The 25,802-nt window shown below is 38.4% G+C and overlaps 1 protein-coding gene across 12 annotated transcripts in view; it reads left to right on the forward strand.

Moving 5' to 3' along the window:
• Positions 1–25,802, forward strand: part of NRG3 (neuregulin 3) — a 1,116,866-nt gene that overhangs the window by 1,063,679 nt on the left and 27,385 nt on the right. For all 12 annotated transcript variants that reach the window (XM_016918766.4, XM_016918770.4, XM_054660302.2 and 9 more), the window contains 2 exons: positions 15,661–15,763; positions 23,140–23,266. In XM_016918766.4, coding sequence (XP_016774255.3) covers positions 15,661–15,763; positions 23,140–23,266 — 230 coding nt within the window. The remainder of the gene's footprint in view (positions 1–15,660; positions 15,764–23,139; positions 23,267–25,802) is intronic.

Genomic DNA, 25,802 nt, shown 5'->3' on the forward strand with positions numbered 1-25,802 from the left:
CTCAACCTCCCGTGTAGCTGGGACTACAGGTGCGTGCCACCACGCCTGGATAATTTTTTTTATTTTTAATAGAAACAATGATAAATGAGCCATAGCTACCTGCAACAACATATTGAATCTTATAACATAATACTGAGCAAAAAAAAATCTAGACATATAAAGAACATATGGTATGATTCTATTTACATAAAGATCAAAAATAGATACAACTAGCTTTTGGTATTAGATGTCAGTTTAATAGTTACATTGGTAGAGAAGGTGGCTAGTAATTAGGAAGCAGTATATACAGGGGTATGGATCATATTCCATTTCTTGGTCTGAGCATTGAGTACCTATGTGTGTTCATTTTGTAAAATTTTCTCACAGTGTAAATTTATGAATTATGCATTTTTGTTATGTATTAACCTTTAAAGTTTATTGTAAAGGGCAGGAATTTGAATTTTGAAAAAATAAAAGATTGTGATGCTTCACAACATGGACAGTAATGAAAGGATATTCTTAGGTGAAGTAAGAGATGTGGTTCAGCAAGACCATGTGCAAGTCAGATTCCAGGGGAACTAGAAACCATGAGCATGGGTGAAACTGAAGACATTATTAAGTAAAATAAGCCAGGCAAAGCAAGACAAATACCACATGATATATGGAATCTAAAAAAAGCTGTTCTCATGGAAATAGAGAATAGAATGATGGTTATGAGAGGCCAGAGGGTTTAGGGGGAAGATGGGGTCGGGGAGATGTTGGTCAAATAATACATATCTGCTGCTGGATAGAAGGAATAAGTTCAAGAGACCTATTGTGCAGCAGGGCAGCTATAGTCAATGATGATATTTTGTATTGTTGAAAAATGCCCATAGAGTGTATATTCAGTCTTTTCCCCACAAAAATGATAACCATGTGAGGTAATGTGTTTGTTAATCAGCTCAATTTAACCATTCCACAATGTATATATACTTCAAAATATTGTACACAATAAACACATATAATTTCATATGTCAATTTAAAAATAAGTAAATATATTTGAAAAAAATTAAAAAGACACTATGAGCAAGTAGAGGAAGACAACTGTTAAACATAGGAGTAGGTTACAAAGCAGGCAGTGGAGGGGCAGGGATAACAAACTCTCCAAGGAGAGGGGTGAGCCATGCTATTGGATTTCCATCTGTAGTTTACATATATCCTTAAGATAAATCTTTGAAAAATCAAGTTAAAATGAATTAAGTTGAATATTATCAGCACTGATATTTATAAAAGAGATTATATATTTCTTATTGCTGTGACTATCATTATTATGATTCATGGAGCATCAGTATGACTCTGTACCTGAAACTAACGAGTTTGACTACAACACTGTTTTAATTCTTCATTTTTCTTATGCACTTGAGGAATTGGAAATTGTTTTCAAATAGTTTACATGTTACCTCTCAAATTCAGTTTTTACAATGGGTTCTATGATATATTAAAATAATGGTAATAATATAGTAGAAACCAATTATATCTTATTAACACTGGAAGTGAGCCAGACACTGTGCTCAGTAAATGCATAGTACAAAGCATCTCATTTAATCTTCCAATGACCCAGTAGGCAGGTATTATGATCATCACCACATTTCACATCAAAAACTGAGTCATAGGTTAAATAACGTTGCCGAAAGTCAGGTAAATAGAGCGAGACCCTGGGAACAGATCAGTGCTTTCCGACTATCAGTCTGCACTATTCAACGTGGTAGCCACAAACATGTGATGGTCATTAAAAGAAAAACTGGAGACAAGTTAAATTTAACAGCCTTTAGTAGAGCAATTTGTGAAGGGGTAGCCCTCTGAACCAAATTACATTCAGAGTGACTTTGGCACTGCCAGAAGGTGTAAGAGAATTTATGGAAGCAGGGAATTTATGGGAGAAGGGAAAGTGGCCTACAGAAAACAGAAGTGAGGTACAGAAACAGCTGGTTATAGTAACTCGGCATTCATTTGAACACAGTTTGAACAGTTGACTGACTGTGATTAGCTGAAACTCAGTGATTGGTACAGGAGTAGGTTACAGTCTATTTGGGCATATTGTTAGGTTAAAATTCACTATGTACAGAGAAACCATTAGACCAAACTTAGAATCTGTAAGGAGGCAGTTTTAGGGTAAAATTAGCACAGTTGAACACTCGAAACATGGCTGGCCTGAAATGAGCTGTAAGTCTCATATACCGTAAGTCTCATATAAAAAGCCCCACTGGATTTCAAAGACTTAGCGCCAAAACAATATAAAATATTTCATTAATATTTTATAGCTATTCTGTATTGAAGTGATACTATTTTATATATGTTGGGTCAAATAAAATGTATAATTAAAGTGAATTTCTCCCTTGATTGACTGATTGATTGATTGGATTGCTTCTACCGTGCCTACTAGAAAGCTTTGGAAGCTTAAATTATACATGTGGCTTGCATTATATTTCTGTTGGATCATGCTGGTCCAGACTGGATGCTCTACTTCTAGACCTGAGGTTTTCAACTTCAGCGCTTTAGGTAGATTTGAACGTACACAGATCTAGCTTCCTAGTACTGGAAATTCAGATCTGCTCTGGGCTGGGGTTCAGTTGTTGGTGTATTTGAGAAGCTCCCGAGGTGTTTCTAATGTATAGCCAGAGGAGAGAACCCCTGCCTGGAGTCCATATGCCTGCTCTATGCAGTCTGATATCCACCTGACTCGAGACAGCTCCTGATGGGATAGTTACAACTTAAGCCTGGGAAGTCAAATAGCCACAGGGCTCTCAGCCTGCACACCTATGCAAAGAGCTGACTTTGCTGATTATGTTTGTAGATCTTCCAGGATCACTGCTAATACCTGTGGTAAAGGAGTTAGATTCCTTTAGCTTACACCTCATCTGTCTGAGAGAAGTGAAGCCCCATTACACCAATATGGAGAAGGTTGTGTGTTACCTTGGTCCTGAATGTTCTGTGAAGCAAAGTTAAAAGGTCTTTAGTGGGTTAGAATCCCTACTCCATCTAAATAGGTCACAGCTAGAAGATTCCCTTAAACCACTGGGTCAGATTCTCCCTGTTGTCAAGAAAATGAAATTTTATTGTTCCAAGTCATATGTCTTGCTCCTAGAATGTGACTTTGCCAATGAACAGTGAATCCTAAGTGATAAAACCTAGAATTGAGGGTAAGGAGTGGGGGACAGCTAGTATAGGTTCAGGAAAAATGGAATTAACAGATCTTTTAAAAGGGAACTCGGACACCACAGACTGGGATTATCTTAGCATTGAAAACTCATTGGTAGATATAATTTGATGCAGGATGCTTTTTACTTATAATTTATTTGTGGAAGAAATAGCACTTGGAAAGCCAGTGCATATTAGACATATTAATGAGAAGACCCAGGGCTTTTCATTTTCTTTTCAAAATATGTCTTATAACAGTCACTTATCTATAGTCAGCCAGAGATGCACTGTTTGTGAAAGGAGGGGAGGAGATAAGCGGTTATTACAGGAAAGGTTTATATTTGGTGGGGGTGCAGGGGAAGAAAGGAAAATGACAGGCTGAGAATACAGATGTTTATGAATTTAAACTGTTATTTACCCTTAAATATCAACTTTAACTGATAATGCACATCTAAAAGCATCTTGCGTAGAAATAAGATAAACTATAGAGTATCAACATTATTATAAAGTAATTATTTTAGTTTTTCCTTTGTTGTTGTTGTTGTTTGTTGTTGTTGTTATTGTTGTTTTTTGAGACGGAGCCTCCCTCTGTCACCCAGGCTGGAGTGCAGTGGTGCAATCTCTGCTCGCTGCAAGCTCCGCCTCCTGGGTTCACCCCTTTCTCCTGCCTCAGCCTCCCGAGTAGCTGGGACTACAGGCGCCCACCACCACGCCCTGCTAATTTTTTGTATTTTTAGTAGAGATGGGGTTTCATCGTGTTAGCCAGGATGGTCTCCATCTCCTGACCTCGTGATCCACCTGCCTCGGCCTCCCAAAGTGCTGAGATTACGGGTGTGAGCCACGGCGCCCCACCTTTCAATTTTTTTTAAGTGTAATATTATGCAGTTGACTGCAAAGAGCAAGAAAATGAATCCGTAGGGTAAATGTAACTTTCTACCGCCTCCCCCACCTCAAGAAATTGCTGCCTCTTTTTATTGCCCCACCAAGCAGAAGACCACTGGTAAATGTCCTTAGACATCCAGCTCAGAAGCGATTGAGTTCACCAAAGGCTTTTGTAGTGACCCCCTAGTGCACAGCCAGCATTAGCCACATACAACTATCCAGAAATAAAGATCATATCCTTGTCCTTGAGGGGCTTTTGAGAAATGGGTATGTGCATTTTTGGTAAAAGACCATGCAGTTATGGAAAAGGTGCAAAAGGAATGCAGAAGGGAAGCTTGGGAAGAATTTTCAGGCTTAATAGTATTTATTCTGAGCTTTTAGGGATCGGTGGGCAGATTAACTTGCTAGGGCTGCTGTAACAAAGCTCCACAAACTGGTGGCTCACACAACAATTCTTTTGTTTTCCAGTTCTTATTGAGGTATTAGCAGACTTGGTTTCTTCTGAGGGCTGTGAAGGGGTAACTCTTTCTTGCCTCTTTCTTAGCTTCTGGTAATTGGCTGTCACTCTTTGATGTTCCTAAGCTTGTAGAATCATTGCCCTAATCTCTGACTTCATCTTTAGATGATGTTCTCCCTATGTGTGTATGTGTCTATCTCTGTGTCCAAATTTCTCCTTTTACTAAGGACACAGTAATACTGGATTAGGATCCATTTTCATGACCTCATCTTAACTTGATCCTCTTCAAAGACCCTTTCTTAGTCCATCTGGGCTGCATAACAAAGTACCCTACACTGCATAGCTTATAAACAACAGGCATTTATTTGTCAGTTCTGGAGGCTGGGAAGACCAGGGTCAAGATGCCAGTAAATTGGGTGTTTGGTGAAAGCTCAGTCTCTGCTTCATAAATGATGCCTTCTTGTTGTACCCTCACATGGTAGAAGGGGCAGGGAGCTTCCTTGAGTTTATTTTATAAGAGCAGTAATCCTATCCGTGAGGGTGGAGCCCTCATGACTTACCCACTTCCCAAAAGCCCCACCTCTTAATATGATTCCATAGGGCATTAGGTACTAACATATGCATTTTGGGGGCACACCAATATTCAGACCATAGCAGACTCTATACTCAAATAAGGTCATATGCATATAGCTACTGGAGTCATTACTTCAACATCTTTTGGAAGACAAAATTCAATCCATAACAGTGGGAGTTTCAAGTAGAAAAAGGGAAGGTGCTTCTAGCCTGAATAACACAGTGTAAAAGACATGGAGCCTTTTAGTACCTCCTGGTCATCTCAGCTTCTCTGCACTTGGATGGTGGGACTGGAGGCCCCCCACCCCCAGGCAGCTTTCTCAGGGTTGCTTGTAGCAAGGCTCAGGGAGCTGGTTCTGTCTTCCTGATATTCTTATTATATGCCCACCCTGCCAGGTTGCCACCCTCTGTAACTACCCCACCCTGCCAGTGTATGTTTGATCTCATTGATCTCATGGTAAGGATTCCTTTTATTTGCCTTCAGGCTCTCTTTTAACTAAATGAAATACTTATTTAAGGCATTTATAAGGCCATTGAACTCTGTTCATTTTTATCTGCAAGTTAAAAAGAGCATATCCTGATTTCTAAACATTCTAAATATTCTCCTTTTCATTCTCTTTTCTGATCAAGGTTCATTTGCAATTGCTTATAAGCTCCTAACATTTTAATCTATCCCAAGCATTTGTTGATTTTTAAAAATAAAATTCAGGAGACCTGCTTTATCTAACAATAATTAATACTGGATTAAATCCACTTAAACTTAATCCAGTTAAAATGAGGACAAAAAAGTCAGAGTGCAACCATTAGGGAGAGACTGACCTACACAGATGATGAGGTTGGTTTGATGGATAGAAATAAATACTAGAATTAGGCAGGGAGAAATGCTGGAGTGAAGACTCATTTCATAAATAGTGGGTTCGTTATTGAATATTGTTGTATTGTGATGACTTTTGCTTCTCTATGTAGACTCTTAACTTCAGGGCCTCAGATAATGAATACTTGGATAGAAAGGAGCCTCTGAGGTATAGTTGTTTGACTTTTAGAATGACTATAAGAGTAATCATGCTTCATTTTGATACCTAGTGGCAACACATAGGATCTGATTTGCATATCTTGAGTATGCGGGTTTCCAGGTAAAACTTTTGCTTACATATATGACATATAGGTTTGTGTGTGTGTGTTTGTGTGTGCCTTAACCTCACACTACTTGAAGATCAGCACATTTATGGACATCATAGTTGAGTTCAGTGTCTTTTAGGCAACCCTAAAAATGGTGGTACAAAGGAAATGTTCTCAAGAAGCACTAGAATCCTAGGTCCCTATACCTGGAGGGGATATGGAGGTGCCATTTAGAACAGTTCCTGTTCCCTCACACATGTAGGAGATCATGCTGTATCATGGTCTCCCACACCTCTGTCCTCCATACAGAGATCTCTCTGGGGAAATAGTGTAACAAGAACTATGACTGTGATTTTCTTTCGGTAGCGTTCTTTTTTCTACGTAGTACAGCTTAACAAGTTTCTATGGAGAGACTTTGAGAATTTTATACTGTTGCAGTTTCCAAAAGAATTACCATAAGGCTGTGTTACACATCCGGATCTGAACTATGGCTGCCCAGTTAAGTAGATATCATGCTAGCCAATAAGTGTTCCAAGGATTCTGTGTCTCCAAGGACAAACAGCACAATTTATTTTTCTTAAAGGGAGAAGTGAGGGAGAGTATGAAACTAGAGAAAGTAACATTATGGTGAAATTTCAGAACCCAGCATTAGAACAGTGGAGAGAATCTTTCTGGCAGGCAGCCTGGCCTGAGCCTTGCCCTTGCCCTTGCCCTGGACTCCTCATCTCACTCCAGGAGCAGAATGCATGGTTGTTGCATGCGTCTGTTTCACCACCAGCTGTAACTGCTCTTATCCTCTTATCCATTGTCTTTACCAAGAAAATGGAAGAAATACTACACACTTCCTATTTGTTTATCTGTGAGGAAGAGTGTGAAAGACAGAGCCCATTCCCCAAAGAGGTCTGCTTGCATTACATCCCTCAAAATTTCTGGGCAGGAAATTCAAAACCACAATTGAGAAATATAGTTACCAAGAGTGAAAGTACAAGTTAAAAAAATGAGTTAAAAAAAAAAAGACATAAAAATAAATTCCTTAAATACCAGTTTCTGGACACAGACTTCTCCAGAGTTAGCAAGTCACTGACTGCCTGTGGCTAAGGCTAGTTTTGCATATGGGAGTAGAATATTTTAAAGGTTCTTTTTGACTTAATGCTGCTTCAAGAGAAAACGGAAAAAGGAAAGAAACTGGCGTTTTGTGCATCATTTATATGCCATGTATTATTCTAGGCACTTTGTTCATGCTTATGTATTTAATCCCTAAACATGCAGGTATGCAATGTTTTTCTATTTTATTGGTAAGGACAATGAATAAGAGGATAAGAACAGTTGCAGCTGATGGTAAAAGTCAGGCATGCATAACCACGGACCACACTGCTCCTTGAGTGGAGTTGGCTCAGGGTAAGGGGTGATCTTAGCCAGGCCACCCTTGGTGGCATGGCTCAATCCAAGTTCAAAGGCCTCAGAACCAGGGAAGCCAATGATGTGATTCTCAGTCTGAGGCCAAAGGCTTGAGGACCCAAGGTCATTGATTTAAGTTATAGGGTCCAAAGGCCAGGGAACCTGGAATTTTTGTCCAAGAACAGGAAAGGAGGAATACATCTCAGTTCAACAAATAGATCAACATATTTGCATTTTCTCTCATTTTTGTTCTCTTCAGGATCCCAGAAGATGGGATGGTGCCTGCCCATATTGAAGTCAGATTTTCCCCATCTAGTCCACTTAGATGAACATGCTAATGTCCTCTGAAAACATCTACACAGACATACCCCAAAATAATGCTTTATTAGGTTTCTAGGTATTCCATATTCCAGTCAAGTTGACACCTAAAATTAGCCATCACACAGGGGGAACAAATTTTAAAATATAGAAGGATGAAAAACCAGAATTTATTGAATTACTATGTGCTATATGCTTAAGAGACCTTACTTGATATCATTCTCATTATAAACATAAGTGATATTGCCTTTATGTAGGTGAGGAAATTGAAGTTTATAAAGGTAAAGTAGCATACTTGCAGTCACTCATTTTAAAAGTGACCAAAATTAAAGTCAAATCCAAAATTACCAGACTCTCAGCCCCTTGATTTATGCTGGTTCTCGCATAATACCCTATGAATCAAATGCACTAATAATATACCATCATTGTAGCTACACCTGGGTCTATAAATTCACTTGTAGTCTTTGTAGTTTTAATTTCACTCTTGATTTAAACTCAGAACCTTTTTTTTTATTTTTGCATGTCCCCAGGCTACATTTGACTAGCTTCAAGTAAAAAACAAAACAAAACAAAAACATACTGCATACATGTTATGTGGAAATAATTCATTTTTGTGAGTGCAGTCTTATGTTTTTGTTTGTTTTAGTGGGCATTATTCTCCATAATTTTTATAATTCTTTTTATTTGCAGAAGCAGGGTAGATAGATTATTATATGCAAGTCATGCTTATTCCATTTCAGTCATGAACTGACAATTAAGTAAAATGGAATTCTTAAGAGTTGGCACAACTATTTATTTGTTTCCAAGTTCAATTGGAAAATTTAATGAACTTGCAAATGTGGGGGTGGAAAGGATGACATTTTTTAAGATGATGATATGCCTAAACAGGTCTTAATAATACATGTTTTATCCCTTCAATATGAATCTTTCCAACTTTAAAATGTCAACCCAAGCCTGCTGGGGCACATGATTGCCCCTCTCGACTTACTAAGAAATGTAGATAATGTGATATTTTTTAGGTTTACTTTCTGTTTTCTATTATGCCAGCCCAAATAAATGCATTAAAAACAAAAATAAGCCCTAAGAAGAGAGAAAATGTTCGAAAACATTGGTTCCCAACAAAATTCCACAGGAAAAAGTACTAGAAAACATGAGATCATATCTTAAGAGAGGATATAGTGCATGGTCTCAGAAAATAGAAGAAATAAAGGAAAATAGGTCCTAGAATGTGGGCTCTCTACATGTAGGTTTTGATCCAGATTTGTTTCATCAGGCTTCCATTTGCTTATTAATGATAAAGTACTGCAAGTACCTTTACTGGTAGAGAAACACCACAAGTCCCCATGGACTAATTTCAGCTGGCCCTGGAAGCTTCTGCACCATTTTGGGAGCACCCCAGAAAGTCACGGTATGAAGAATTTTGTGTATCTGAGCCACCCCTCAGCTTGCTTTTCTGTCTTTGAATTGCCATCAGCACCAAATGAAGCTAGTCTAGAATATAAAACCAGGCAGCATACCAGTGTCAGCATTAGAGTATGTTGGTTGGAACAGCACACAAATCCAACACAGAGATAAACAATCAGAATACCTACATATCAGTTGATCATGCTTCTCATCCTCTGAGGCCAGGGTACAAGTGCTTTCACCATTTTCCTTATGGTACTTTGTGCTGTGAAAAGGACTTTGTGAGTGCAGAATCACAGTGAGGAGGCCAAGGTTGGATGAAAAGTCCCCTATTTTAGCCTATAACTGAATACCACAAAATGGGTACTTTATTTTGAAAAAAGAAATTTATTTGGTACACGTTTCTGGAGGCTGGGAAGTCCAAAAGCATAGCGCCAGCATCTGGTGAGGGCAGTTCTATGGCAGAAGGGGGAAGGCAAGTGAGCTCAGGAGACAGAGAGAGGAAATTGAGCTGAATTCATCCTCTTATCAGGAGCCCACTCTTGTGATAACTAACCCCCTCCTGTGATAACTAGTCTACTCTCATGATAACAGTATTAATCCCTTCATGAGTGGAGCCTTCATTGCCTAATCACCTCATAAAGGCCCCACTTCTTAGTACTGTTACAATGACTATTAAATTTCCAACACAGGAACTTTGAGGAACATATTGAAACCATAGCAGCTCCAAATGGAGAAGCTGGGTACAGAGTTTGGATGTGGGTGGGGTCAGAAGCAGATGGTCAACTCACGAAAGGAGGATGTGTTTAAGCCTAGGAGTACCTGATATCAACACGGACAGATTCTAAGCCTTAAGAACACTCTGGGGTGAGAATTGATGTAACATGAACAATTCTGTAAAGACAGAAATATGCATTTGTTAATTCAAGTAACAAGTCTGAAGTGTCAGTGATGTGGGAATTGCTGCACTAGGTGCTGAGGAGAAAATGATGAGCCAAATGAGTAAATTAATGAAGAATATGGTCCCCTGAATCAGTGGAGCTTACCGTGCAAGGCTTTTTGATAGTGCAAGGCTCTTTGAACTAGTGACATTTACTTTGAGATAAAAAAAAAAAAAGTGGAGTGGGCATTTAAAAGACAAGCAGAAGGCCTGGAGCATTGGCTCACGCCTGTAATCCCAGCACTTTGGGAGGCCAACGTGGGTGGATCACAAGGTCAAGAGATCGAGACTAGCCTGGCCAAGATTGTGAAACCCGGTCTCTACTAAAAACACAAAAATTAGCTGGGCATGGTGGCACGCACCTCTAGTCCCAGCTGCTCGGGAGGCTGAGGCAGGAAAATCGCGTGAACCAAAGACAGGGATGTTGTGGTGAGCTGAGACCATACCACTGCACTCCAGGCTGGTGACAGAGCAGGACTCTGCCTCAAAAAAAAAAAGCCAGCAGAAGAATAAAGCAAACAGCATGTTTCAAGACTCTAAGGACTGAAATGGTAGACATAACAGAAAAAAAGGAGAGTGGTTGATATGGGTGAGCAGTGTCATATCAGGCAGGTCTTTCAGACCATACTAAGAATTTTAGGTATTATAAGTCAAATAGGAACCTAATAACACAGTAAAAATAGAATATACACACATATGCATTCATATACATGCATGTATATGATTTAATTTATATATTAAAAGGTTTATATTACCTGCTACATGGAGAATGGTTTATGGGAGTATAATCACAAAAGAAGACTAAAAGATAAAAAGCTATGTATTATTTTATATTCTGCATATTCTACATATTCTTTGCATATTCTTTGTATTCTTTTGTACCCTAGGATTAATATTTTTGTAGCTATAGTTGACATAAGATAAGCCACCTGTTTATAATGTATCACTAGATACATTTTTGACATAAGTATTCACCAGTGAAACCACCACTGTAATTGAGACAATTAACATGTCTGTAACTCCCAAAAGTTTCCCCGCATCAATTTGTAATCTCTCCTATCAGTCCCTACTCCTGACCCCAGGTATCTACATACATGTTTTATGTTATTATAGTTTCCATTGTCTAGAATTTTGAATAAGTGGAATTATACAACATGTACCCTGTTTGTTGTCTGATTTATTGCACTCAGCATATTTATTCTGATATTCTTCCATATTGTAGTTTATATCAATAGTTCATTTCTTTTTACTGCTGAGTACTATTTCATTATATAGAAATGTAATAATTTGATTATCCATTTACCTGTTGATGGATACTTGGGTTATTTCCAGTTTGGGGGCTATTAAAAATAAAGTTTCTATGAACATTGGGTACCCAGTGAAATTGAACTTTCAATAGTTGTGGGTAATGGAATGGCGAGATCATAAAGTAGGTATATTTTTAATTTTCTGTGAAGCTACTATTGGAAATGGCTATATAATTTTACCTTTCCATCAGAAGTACATGAGAGTTCTAGTTGTTCACATCCTTTTCACATTTGGTATGGTAAGTCTTTAATCTCACCTATTCTAGTGGGGGTGCCATATATCTCATTATAATTTAATTTGCAATTTAATAATAATGAACAATGTTGGGTATCTTTTTAGGTACTTATTTGTCATCCAGATATCTTTGGGGAAGTGTCTATTCAACTATGTTTTGCTCACATTTAAATTGGTTTGCTTATCTTATTATTGAGAAGTCATTCTTATAAATTAAAGATACAAGTCCATTGTTGAATAAATATTTTGCAATTTTTTCAGACTGTATCTTGCCTTTTGATTTTCATAATGGTGTCTTTGAAGAGCAAGTGTTAATGTTGATAGATAAAGTCAATTTTATTGATTTTGAAATATTTTTTAGTTTGTAGCTTTTATATTTTAGTTAAGAAATCTTTGCCAAATCCATGGCACTAAGATTTTTTCCTATGTTTTCTTCTAATTTTGTAGTTTAAGCTTTACATTTACATCTATCATCCTTTTTGAGTGTATATATGTATAGAGTATGAGATTAGGATCCAGGTTCATTTTTGTGGATATGGCTATATATACTATTGATGCAATGTCATTTTTTGAAAATATTCTTTCACCATTGAATTATGTTGGCATCTTTGTCAAAACCAATTGGCCACATAAGTTTCGAATATTATATTTCAGAACTCTTTTATCTGTTGCAATTATTTATTTGTCTATAATTAGGCCAATACCATATGTCTTGATTACTACAGCTTTATAAGAAATCTTGAAATAAAGTCATGAGATTCCACAACTTTGTTCTCTTGGCTACAGGAACGTTGTTTTGGCTACTGTAGATCTTTTGTATTTCCGTAAAACATTTAGAATTGGGTTGTCAATTTCTGTGACAAGAACAACAAAAACAAAAATGCTTCCTGAGATTTTAATAGCATTGCAATCAATCTGTCTATCATCTTGGGGAGAATTGACATCTTAATAATATCAAGCCTTCTAATCCATAAACATGTTATATCTATTTATTTAGATCTTCTTTTAAGCTTTTCAATGTACAAGACTTGTGTTCCTTTTGTTATATTGATCTCTATGTATTTTACATGCTTTGATGCTATTGTAAATGACATTTTTGTTTCAATTTTTCTTTGTTGCTATAAAATGATGTACATTTATTTTTGTATCTCTCTCCTATAACCTTGTATCCTGAAATTTTCCTAAGCTTACTTGATAGTTATACTAGCTCTTTTGTAGATTCCATCAGCTTTTCTGTATAAATTGTCATTTGTTTGCAAACAAAGACAACTTTTCTTCTACTTTCCCCAGCTGAATGATTTCTATTCCTATTTTTTCTTGTTACATTAACTAAACCTCTGGTACAGTGTTGACCAGAAGGTATGAGAGTGGATATTCTTGCTTTATTCCTGATCTTAGGGAAAAAAACATTCTCTCTTTCACAGCTAGATATAGATTTTTTATAGCTACTCTTTATTAGGTTGAGGAAGTGCCTTCTATTTCTAGGTTTTGAGAGTTTTAATCAAGAATGAATATTAAGTTTGGCTATGTTTTTGCCTCTGATCTAGTTGTTAAATTATCTGCTTAGATGTAAAAATGGTGAATCACATTGATTAATTTTAAAATATTAAACCAACCTTGCATTTTTGTGTATAAACCTTACTTAGTCATGATGCACTATACTTTTTATATATTGTTGTATTTTATTTCCTAAAATTTATTAAGATTTTTGCCTCTGTGGCAATGAGGGCTATTTATCTGTAATTTTTGGTTAGGTCTTCGTCTTTTTCGGAATCATGATAATACTGGCATCATAAAATGAGTTTGAATCTATTGTTTTTCTTTAATTTTCAGTGATGAGAAGCCCCCGAGATGATAGGAAACAATGAACACCAAAGGAATTATTATTTTATTTAAAAAATAGTGCTTGCTATAATTGAATAATGTTCTAATTTTAGTATGCATGAGAAATAGCTGAAAATTTTACTTAAATAGAGATCCTGGCTGGGTGTGGTGGCTCACACCTGTAATCCCAGCACTTTGGGAGGCCGAGGCAGGCAGATCACCTGAGGTCAGGAGTTCGAGACCAGTCTGGCCAACACAGTGAAACCTCGTCTCTACTAAAAGTACAAAAAGTAGCTAAGCATGGTGGCAGGTGCCTATAGTCCTAGCTACTTGGGAGGCTGAAGCGGGAGGATCATGTGAACCCAGGAGGAAGAGGTTGCAGTAAGCTGGGATCACGCCACTGCACTCCAGCCTGGGTGACAGAGCAAGACTCTATATAAAAAACAAAAACAAAAACAAAAACAAAAAGATCCTGATTTAGAAAGAAGGAAACCATAACTAGTATTAACAAAGAAAAACATATCTCCTCAGGTGATTTTTTATGTAGATGATTCATGTTTTGAGAACTCTTAGTCTGCTCAAAAGTCCTCAAAGTGTGTTTCTCAGACCAGTAGCATCAGAATCACCTGGGAACTTTTTAAAAATGCCGACATTCTGTACTCACTCCAGATCTACTAAATCAGTAACTCTGGGGAAAGAAGTAGGTACAGTCTGTTTTTTATTAGGCTCCAAGGTGACTCCAGTGCATTACAATTTGAGAACTATTGTTCTATGTTAATGACACAGAGAGAGAATGTATATAGATGCAATTAATTTTGTATATTTTTAGAATATATATGTGTTAAAAAGTGGGAAATTTCCTCTAAATTGGCTGCTTGTTTCTTATGACCTGTATAGAAGGTCTGAGAGTGAGAGAGGGAAAGTTGTGTCAGGTGTGTGAGTAGTGTGGAGACGATATGGATGATCATTAGGGAAACAGGAAGGCAGGCTGATGAGATTGTTAGTGACCATTAGATGACTACTTAAGCTCTGTGATTGCTGTTCTTTATTGGTGTCCATTTGCCCAGTGGTACAGTTTTCTTCCCCCATTCTGAGCTGCCCACAGTAGAGGTATGGAGAAGGCAGTTTCTTGGATTTGTGTCCATGTATTTTGCCAAATAGGTAGAAGGGAAGACAAAAGGGATAAAGTAAATAGAGTATTTGCAAGAGAGTAAATGACTGTAGTCATGGACCATGGTCACTGTCCTATATAAACAGAAAGATGAAGACAAGACGAGGATAATTAACAGAGAAACTGCTGGGTTCTACAGATACAAAGTCTTGATGAGATGGAAGAATTGTTTAGGTAGATACAGGTTAAGAAAGGACCTAGGAGTATAAATGGTAGTGGCTACAGAGTGAAATGTTTGTTTTTGAATTATTGTCATTTTCGTGATAAGCTACAAGGTATGACCTTGGTAATAGAGGCTGAGTTCTACTGTGCCAAATCGTTGGTATTGAGAAGGACAGAGACTGGGTGAATAAAATACTTACATACCTATTGATTTTTTCTTCATAAGTGATGTCAATCATAGTGATAGTAGGAAGAATGGGAGGCTGACAGCCAAGGACTAAATCAGAATCAGAAAACACAGGGGCATCAGCACCACAGAAGGTAAATTAGAAGGCATCACTGGCACAGGAAAGCTCAGAAGCACCTGAGTTTGTTTCTCTAGCTGATTAATTTGGGCCTTACCACAATTTCACAAGCTTATGTCCCCAGTAAATCCTAAAGTCATAGAATGTCTTTTGATGATAAATCTGTAATCGCAATATCTGAGAATGAGTTCTGATGTAGCCATGCAGATACAAATAACAGCAACCAGTTATCCTATAGAACTTTGCAAAGTAATTGAATCATAATAAGTTCCTTGTTTTTTCCCTATTTATGACAGAAACCAAAAAGTTGGCTTTGAAAGACTCCTACCAGCTCAGAAGTACATGGATGAAGATTGTTGCTGATGCACCCCGCTAGCATCCATTCTAATTTTGTTTTTCAAATTCACAGAGAGTGAAGAAGTTTATCAAAGGCAGGTGCTGTCAATTTCATGTATCATCTTTGGAATTGTCATCGTGGGCATGTTCTGTGCAGCATTCTACTTCAAAAGCAAGTAAGACTATTTCTTTCAAGTGTTTAAAGGTTACTTTTAGAGAAAGCGCTTTGTGTTACTTTAAGTTCTCAGTCTGTGTGCCACACAGAGGGAAGCTGTGGAAATGGGTCTAGCAACGATCTGCAAGTGACTTAGGACCTTTTTGTAAATTGCGGTGAGTGTGTACAGGCATATACAGGCATGTATGTGATGTGTATGTGCACACATGTGTGTGCGGTTTATCTATGATGCACATAATGATCATTCCTCTCAGTGACCACGAACATTCTATGTTCTTTGCACTGATTAACCACTTGCTGGTATTAAGGGCTTGGTGTCTGCCTGTCACTAAACGCTAACTCTTCTGAACAAAGGGGCCACTGCTATGAACCTGCACATTATCAACCATTATCTATCTATTTCTGAAAAAACAATTCAGTTTTTCATAAAGATTTTAGGCAAATGTGGAATATGAATACTAAAAAATATACTTCAGTTTACCAGTTGGTATGCACATGTTGAATATGCCCTAAAGTTACCTTGCTGAGAAACTAGACCTTCTTCAGATGAAGGTGTTTACGTTTGACTAGAAATAGATGTAGGCCAGGTGCAGTGGCTCAGCCTGTAATCCCAGCACATTGAGGGGCTGAGGCAAGTGGATCACCTGAGGTCAGGAGTTCAAGACCAGCCTGACCAATATGGTGAAACCCCATCTCTAGGAAAAATAGAAAAATTAGTTGGGCATGGTGGCGTGCCACTGTAGTCCCACCTACTCGGGAGGCTGAGACAGGAGAATTGCTTGAACCTGGGAGGTGGAAGTTGCAGTGAGCCCAGATCACACTGCTGCACTGCAGCCTCGGGGACAGAGTTGTCTCAAAAAAAAAAAAAAGTAGATATAAACATCTCTGTGTGTGTGTGTGTGTGTGTGTGTGTGTGTGTGTATTTTTCCAAATGAACTCTGGTAGACGTATTTCATTTATTAAAATGATATAATCTGCACTTAAGAAATGCAGATAAAAATATTAGCCCCTTGGTTTCTCATGTCTTAAGAATTTTGCACGGATTTGGTTCCTATAGCTTGTCTGAAATTCAAGCCAATGTGTAATTGCTTTTCAGTGGACCTATAATTTTTTACCAATTTGCTCTTCTAACATGGGATTAATTTCCAGGTATAGTTTGTGATACCTGTCTGCATGTTATCTGTGTTGATTCTCAAAGAAAACTGTGATTATGATTTTTTAAAATAACAAACTTGAGCATCAATTCAGAATTAGTAACTATTATCTTTCTAATAAACTATTTCAGAATGTTTTTTAGATATTTAGAACTGTTGCAAAAATAGAACAGACAGTTTCTATATACCTTAGACCAAAGTTCCTCCATTATTAATGCCTTACATTAGCATGGTACATTTGTCACAATTAATGGAACAATATTGATATAGTATTACTAACTAAAGTCTGTATTTTCAGATTTCCTTAGTATTTTACCTAAGGTCCTTTTGTTAATGCCAGGGCCCCATCCTTACCATATGATATTAGCTGTTACATCTCCTAGGCAACTCTTGGCTGTGGCAGTTGTAACTATCAATTTCTGAACACTTACTCTTTGCCAGGCACACTGGGCTTCCTATGTGTTAGCTTCCAGTCACCACAGAAATCAGAGTTGTGCATTATTACTGCATTTTTCAAATAATACCAGAATTTATTTTAAAATGTTTATTTTTCAAAGTCATAAAGAAGAAAATGACAGATAGGTTCTTTAATTTTAGGAGTTCTAGTTTAAATCACATGCTCTAAACCTCTATACCATACTGGTTCACATAGTCCTTCTGCTAGATGGTGGAGCTGCGCAGAGCGAGTTAGGAGTTACTCTCTTTTGTGCAGCCCATAGCACTTTATGTTCTCCAAGAATGCCATCTGGCATAACGGTCAGGGTTGTACACTAGTGAGTCATACTTGGATTCAAATCTTCAGGCTGTCATTTACTTGTTATATTTGATTAGGCAAATTATATCGTGTCTCTTAGCCTTGGTTCCCTTTGTGGTAAAATATGAACAAGTATAATATCTACCTTATAGAATTTTGTTAAGGATTAAATGCAATCATGGCCAGACGCGGTGACTCATGCCTGTAATCCCAGCACTTTGGGAGGCTGAGGCAGGAAGATCACTGGAGACCAGCCTGGCCAACATGGTGAAATTCCATCTCTACTAAAAATACAAAAATGAGCCAGGCATGGTGGTGAGCACCTGTAATCTCAGCTACTCGGGAGGCTGAGGCACAAGAATGGCTTGAGCCTGGGAGGTGGAGGTTGCAGTGAGCCAAGATCGCGCGACTGCACTCCAACCTAGGCAACAGAGTGAGATTCAGTCTCAAAAAAAAAAAAAAAAAAATGCAATCACAGTGTAAAGGGCATAGCAAAGTGTTTAAAAGAGTAAATACCCAATGGAGGCTTGCTGTTGTTAACACCCATGGTTTTCCACACTAGAACTTGGAGGCTGGGTAGCTATAAAGTTAAGAGCCTCCCCTGGAGCACGAGAGTGGTAATCACACCCAGCAGGGTGGTAGTTAGAAGTGTCTCCCTGCTAGAGCTTTGTACAAGAAAGAAATTCCTTACTTAACAATAACCAAATTACAATAAAGAAGCAGTTAATCACTTATTTTTACAGTATAATGTGTAGTTGTACCACATTTAAATGAAAGACAGATCATGGTAATTATGAAAGCAAACAGCTGGATTACCAGGGGACTTCCATCTTTGGGGCTGTCAATGTCTCACTCTGGACAGCAAGAGGGCTCTGAGATCAACATCTCCTCCTGGGACTCAGTGAGGAGTCAAAGTGTTTAATGAAAACAATCTTCAACATCAGATTCGTTAGGGTAGGCTCAGAGGACTGCACAGAAGCTAGAGCACCAAGCGGGACATTGTTATCTTTCTGTCTACCAGCCTGGGACACAGTTTTATTTAAAAAATGAATCAATTAATAACTAAAGGCAAAAATGACAAAATGATGATACAAATGGAAGTATTTTCCACCTGGAATTGGATTAGCTATATGTTCCTCATTAGAGGCCTAGGGTGCATTTCCTTCTTCTAGTACCATTTTCAGGCTTGGTCTCCCTTTAATTTTCTTTGCTTGAGAGAAATGCCACCACCTTACCAAGCACCTAATTTATATTGCTAAAAGCAATATAGATTGTCATAAAACCCTGGCACAAGTTGTGTGTGTGTTTGTGTGTGTGTGTGTGTGTGTGTGTGAATTCGTGGATTTCCTTTTCCAAAACCTTGGGGAGAACAGAATATCCAAACTCTACATTGACCTTCCCTTACTTTCATTCATGAAGGAAAGTAGTTTATATGCATATACATTTTTTACTATAGCTTAGAAGCCCCAAGTCTTCCAGGATTCTAAGGCCTCTCTATCACTGGTATTCAAATAAGTTCACTTGAACCTCCATTCGATACACTGGGATGTATAGTTTCTGCCCAGAGGGAGCTGAGACTTAGCTCAAAGCTCTCTTGATCATTTATGTTCTACTTCCCATAATCACTTAGACCTTGCCTTTATGATTCTTTTTCCATTCCCTCGTCACCTTTGGCATGGCATGACTTCATCAGAAGGAATATTACAGCAAATTCTATGTCTGAGGAAAGACGGAAGGTAGGTAACATGATAAGGAATAAGTAAGAAACACCTTGAATTTAGAGGATTTTTTGATGGAGTTAACTGAACCCCTAGCAACTCTAAAAAACAGTGAAAGAAATTCTCTTCACTCCCAATAAGCTCATATATTCCTATACATAGTTAATAGAACTATTAATTGAGCCTGTCAAGTCTGGCCAGTGTGGCTCACACAATGACTGTAAATTATTCAAGTTTTTCTCTTTATTTTTAACTTATGTAGTTAAGAATGATGGGGATGAGTGTTAGAGTTCTTAGTAGAGCTTGGAAATATAAAACATGATTCAACTCTAAAACTAGAATTGAAATAGGAGAGGATATGTTTCAGGAGGCAGAATCTGAAACAGGTAATTATCACAAATGGGAAAAAAGAGGAGGATAAAAACTGGTATTATCAATAAAATGTAGACACGGTAACAACCTGCCCCTAACTATAGGTCGTCAACCCCTTGAAGTAAGAGATTTTAGATCCCAAGAAAAGCCTCTTAATGGCAGACACTCTGATGCACTGCTGCGATCTTCTTCAGATATGGAGGATTTAGTCTCCAAGTTTGCCAGCAAACACCGGTGAAGAGTCACCTTTCTCAATCTCATGTTCCATTCTGGTATTGTTTACCTCCAATGATGCATCGATATGAGGCTCTGAAGACCTAGACCTTTTACCCAACTTCAGGTGCAAGACCATGCCAGCTTCAGAGCTCCCTGTGAGGTTTGCTGAGGTTTTCACTGAGACTGTATCACATTCCAACTTCTCCCCAGCCCAATTCTGCTTCCATTTCTTCCCTTTGCTTCCACTTCTTCCCTTTGCTTCCACAGGTGTTGATACCAAGAGCTCTCCCTAACAAAAGTCCTCTATGCTGTCTTTATCCCAGGGTCTGCCTTCCCAGGAGCCCAATCTGCAACAAGACAAATAATGCCTAACAATGGATTAATGATGTCTACTATTCTGCAACTTACATCTCATTTCTTTCTAATGCATTGGACCAGAGAAACTTAAAACTCAAAAACTGTAAAGTTTCCACACTGACACTGTTGGGCTAATAGTATTCCCATGTGCAATGCATGCATCTTTTCTTCCCCAGAGCAATGCCTCTCATGAGAGAGCTAATGGTATCGCAATCAGCTGCTGATTGTTTCCTCTGTTCCCATTTGCTGGGTGAAGGAAGAAAGAGCAAAAAAGTGTGTGCTTGTGAGAGAGGAGGGATGGTAGATAGGCAGAGGCAGGCTCAGAATGGAAGGACCACGTATCTTGGAATATTACTAAGTCAGGACTTGAGTGAAAAAAGACTAAAGGTAAGCAAATTATAAAAGGATTTAGGAAACGCAGTCTGGTATTGGATATTGCATAAAGAAAATTCCCTTATAAGTTTATACTTCCAAGACTCTGAATTGGATTACTGCAAACATCATTAAGTGTTTCTAATTTAATCCCATGAGAGTACTGGAATCCTTGCTCTGAGACATGCACTCTTACTTTTTCAGGATGATTTACCAGACTAGAACCTCCTGATTTCCCCTTTTTTGTGTGTGCGAATGAACCCCTGATAAAATCTTGTGGCTGTAACATGCTCCTTAAAATGCTGATATGATAGATTTATTTTTAACAATAGGCTATAGATTAGCTGTTAGGAAGCAAATAGATTATTACAACAGGATTAAAGCAACTAAGGGTGCTAGAGATAAAAGTCTCCCAAATAATTGGAAAGATAAAAGAAATATCTTTAAAAACAGAGCTACATCACACTGATATTGTAAATTCAAAATGGGTCATGAAGCTCAAAGCCTCCAAAGCTTGCAGCAAGTGCTGGTGAATTGCTTGGGAAGATGCAACTAGTGTAATCTTTTACCTTTGGGTCAATGTTCTGATTCTTTTGCAGCTTCTGCTCTCAAGACTGAGCTTGCTTGATGGTATCGGGAAAGATATGAACATTTTGCGTGTGCCTCCACATGCAGCCACCACGGTGTCCGTGGAAGATAGCTTTTATGAACTTCATTTACAGAGGAGGAAATGGAGGCTCAACAGGTTTAGGAAATTATTAGGGTAGCAAAACTAGTGGGTAGCAGAGTGGGATTCAAATCCCAGTCCCTGTGATACAATAAGCCACGCTCTGTAGGGTGCTACTGACTGGAGAAGCTCATTGCTAAGACCAGCCATGTACTCCACTGACGGCACTATCTTTGTCAGAGACGTTGGAAGACAGGCAAAATTCAAGGGCATGATTCTACTGGGAAAGTTGTCAGAATCAAAATGGAGTCATTTGTGTTAAAAACCCTGACAAATAGAGCCGGAGAAGGACATGAAGGGAGTGGTCACGTAGGCAAATGCCTGATTACAAGAACTATCACAAAAGTCTGTGAAAACCGCAGCTTTGCATGAAGACTATTGCAGCCTTACACACACGAAAATAGTTCTGCAAGGACATATGCCCAGCAACTTCCTGTCCACCCTTGGACTGGCACCATCCTTTCTATTGATCCTTGTAGCCAAGGATAATGATCTCAAATCAGTTGTGTACCTAACGTTTCCTGTCTTCCTAGTGATAAAACATAGTTTCCTATATCGTGTGTATTCCCATTGCAACACTTATTTCCAAATAAATATTTTCTTTTAGAGTCTCCACGTTTGTTATTTAGGTCAACACTGCAAAAAGGTGTGCGTGTGTGTGTGTGTGTGTGTGTGTGTGTGAGTGTTGTGTTTAATGGGTACCAAGTCTATGCTAATAGATGATTTCTGTGAAGCTTCTGGGACAGAGCTGCTGCTAAGGCAGTGGTTTGTCCCATCCTTCTGGTGTAGGCACTGAGTGACCCAGACAACAGTCATTCCGCATGTGCACACAGGAGCACTTTACTTGAAGCCCGGAACCCTACAGCAGTTTCAACCTTTTCACTCAGAAGCGGTGGGACCATGAGCACATGGCTTGGCAATTCTGAGTGGTGGTTGAAGAGTGTAAACTATGGAGGCAGGTTGGCTGGGCTGAGATCCAATCTCTGCCACTCACTGACTATGTGACTTCAAACAAATGGCTTAGCTTCTCTGTGCTTTAGTTCTCATCTACTAAATGGGTATAGCATTATGGCCTCATCACGAAGAATTATCATGAAAAATCTGTGAAATGATACATGTAAAGCACTTAAAACCATGTGTGGCACATTACTGTATAACCAGCTCTTTAAGAGTTAACTATTTTTAATATTTGGGCTCTTGGTAACAATAAATGAGCTATTTCTAAATTGTAAAAGACAGAGAATATACACATTATGGTATATAGTCAAGTTGTGCAATTAAGCTAAACATATTTGAATTGTACAAATATAAATGTAACTCTACAAATATGTCATATGTACCTGCTAAGCCCAAGTCTTAATTGTTTTCCTCTAGTCAGTTTCCCATAGTATTTCCAGTTCTTTGCAGCTAAAACTCAGGGTTAGAGACTTCTTGCATCTATGGGGGCCAGGGCAATGCACTAAATGTTTGTCTGCTTTTGGGGTGCCACTGAATGTGAATTTCTAGAGAATATGGATGATATCAGGTTATCACTAAACTGGAAGTATTTCTGGTGAGGTTGGAAATGAGAGAAGGGTTCTCTTCGTTCGCTGAGTTTATTTAACTTTAGCAAATAACAAATATAGACACTGGGAATGAATGAGACCCTGAAAGTAGGAGTTGAATAAAGTCATGCAAATATTTGTACACGTTTATTTATGCCTGCAGGAAACAAGCTAAACAAATCCAAGAGCAGCTGAAAGTGCCACAAAATGGTAAAAGCTACAGTCTCAAAGCATCCAGCACAATGGCAAAGTCAGAGAACTTGGTGAAGAGCCATGTCCAGCTGCAAAATGTAAGTGACATGTCTACACACCTCCTCCTGTAGCCTACCTCAGTGCTTCCAGTTCAGAGGTGTTGGGAGCCTGGGATCAGACTTGTAAATATTTTTCAGAGCTTTATAGGGTTTTGCTTAAATCGTTTTAACAGTTCTGGGCTGGGAGGTATGCACACATGCATGTATGTATGCATCAGATAAAAAGCAAGTTAAATTTCAGCTCTTGATTACAATCTGTAATATAAACTAATCTCTGGTAAAAATAAGAGCTTCAGTTTTTTGTCCCATGAACACTTGTTGAATCCTTAGTTTGTGCCAGAAGTTGTATGTGACACCAAGGATACAATGTCCCTTGCCATAAGGGAAGTTCTACGTAGGAAGAAACACAAAAACCCCCAGAATCAGAAGTGAGTTCCGAGATAGTTGTTGTTGCAGCAGAGGTTGGTCAAGAGGAAGCCAGTGGGAGGTGGATGGGGGTAGACTTGGGGGCTGCCTCACAACAGACTCGGGCTCGGACTGGGTTTGGAAGGATATGAAAAGTTCTATAGAGAGTCAAAGGGCTAAGAGCTAGAAGCCAGAACATGCAGGAAGAATAAAGCCATGGAATCCCAAAAATGCATGTTATGTTCAGAGAACTCCAAGTTAAGGGGTGTGAGAAGAATCAAAGGTGAAAGATGGAGTTTCATAATCAATCCTTCTAATTCCAAGCCTTACAGAGATATCAGAACTTGAAGTTAAATGCAAACTCTTTGCCTCTTACACTTTTTGTAAGGCAGTTTTAACCATTACTGAGGTATATTGCAAAACACTAAATTAAAGCAAGAGAATTCTGTCTAATACATGCAGATATATTCCTCTTAGGTTAGCAATTCTTTGACCCCACACAGCATCGCACTTTCAGAATCTGAGGCATAAAACAAAAGAACAAAGGCCATTGCATAAACCTAGCATTTGAGTATAATAGGCAATCATCCAGGACACATTCACACCCCTCCAAATGCTTCAATCACTGGAAATTTATACATCACTGGTGATTCTAAGAAATCATTACCCAAAAAGTTGCTATTATGATGTCCATAACAGACGTACTCAGATGATTTAATGCAGAATTCATAAATCAGAGTCTCTTCCCAGGCAAGTTTTGTTAAACTTCTAGTCATGGCAATGTGCAGGAATTGTTCATTCCAGAAACAGAGTGAATGGTTTTGCTATTGATTTCTAATGGGTATAATCCCACCACTCTAAAACAACCACAGTGATGGAGGGCTTCATTCCTTAGCAACTGGTTATGTCAAAGATAAACAAAGCCAGACACTAGTTAAAGTGATGAGGATAGATTCTAATCAGTAGTATATTAGTGGAAGAGTTGAACTGAACTTCTATTTGTATGGAAGTGGCTGGATTTTTTTTTGTTTTTTGAGAAAGAAAGAAGTAAAATTATATTTGTTTGTAAATGACATGATCTTCTGTGTAGAAAATGTCAGGCTTCTGAGCCCAAGCTAAGCCATCTTATCCCCTGTGACCTGCACGTGCACATCCAGATGGCCGGTTCCTGCCTTTTCTGATGACATTCCACCACAAATGAAGTGAAAATGGCCTGTTCCTGCCTTAACTGATGACATTCCGCCACAAAAGAAGTGAAAATGGCCGGTCCTTGCCCTAACTGGTGACATTACCTTGTGAAATTCCTTCTCCTGGCTCATCCTGGCTCAAAAAGCTCCCCCAGTGAGCACCTTGTGACCCCCACCCCTGCCCGCCAGAGAACAACCCGCTGTGACTGTAATTTTCCTTTACCTACCCAAAGTTTATAAAACGGCCCCTCCCCTATCTCCCTTCACTAACTCTCTTTTTGGACTCAGACCGCCTGCACCCAGGTGAAACAAACAGCCTTGTTGCTCACACAAAGCCTGTTTGGTGGTCTCTTCACACGGACGCGAGTGAAAGAAAATCCCAAGAGTCAACCAAAATACTGCTGGAATTAATAAACACATTCAGTGGATTTGCAGAATACAATATCAGCACCAAAAGTTAGTTGAATTTCCATACATTAACAATAAACAATTTAAAAAGAAAATTAAGAAAACACTTCCATTTGCTAGAGAACTTAATGTAAGAAACGCTTAGGTATAAACGTAATAAGGTGAAAAGTTTGTACCTTGAAATCTACAAACATTGATCAAAATGATTAAAATCAATAGACATACAACCCATATTGATGGATTGGAAAAATTAATATTGTTAAATGATGATATAACCCAAAATGTGGTTTAAATTCAACACAATACCCATAAAAATCTCTATCAGTTTTTGTTAAAGAAACAAATTAATATAAATGCATTGTCTCATTTAGTTCTAACAATTAATTTATACCCACAATGTGCAGAAAATAGAAATGGGATTTGGAGCTTGAGAAAGGTATGTCTGTCAGACAGCTAGTAAGTAGCTGAAAGACAAACCAACATCCTTATAACTCAGTGGTTCTCAACAGAAGGCAATTTGCCCACCATCCCTTGACATTTGGCAAAGTCTGAAGACACTTTGGCTATTGCATGCT

This window comes from Pan troglodytes, chromosome 8 (assembly GCF_028858775.2).
Source record: "Pan troglodytes isolate AG18354 chromosome 8, NHGRI_mPanTro3-v2.0_pri, whole genome shotgun sequence".
Classification (NCBI taxonomy): Eukaryota; Metazoa; Chordata; class Mammalia; order Primates; family Hominidae; genus Pan; species Pan troglodytes.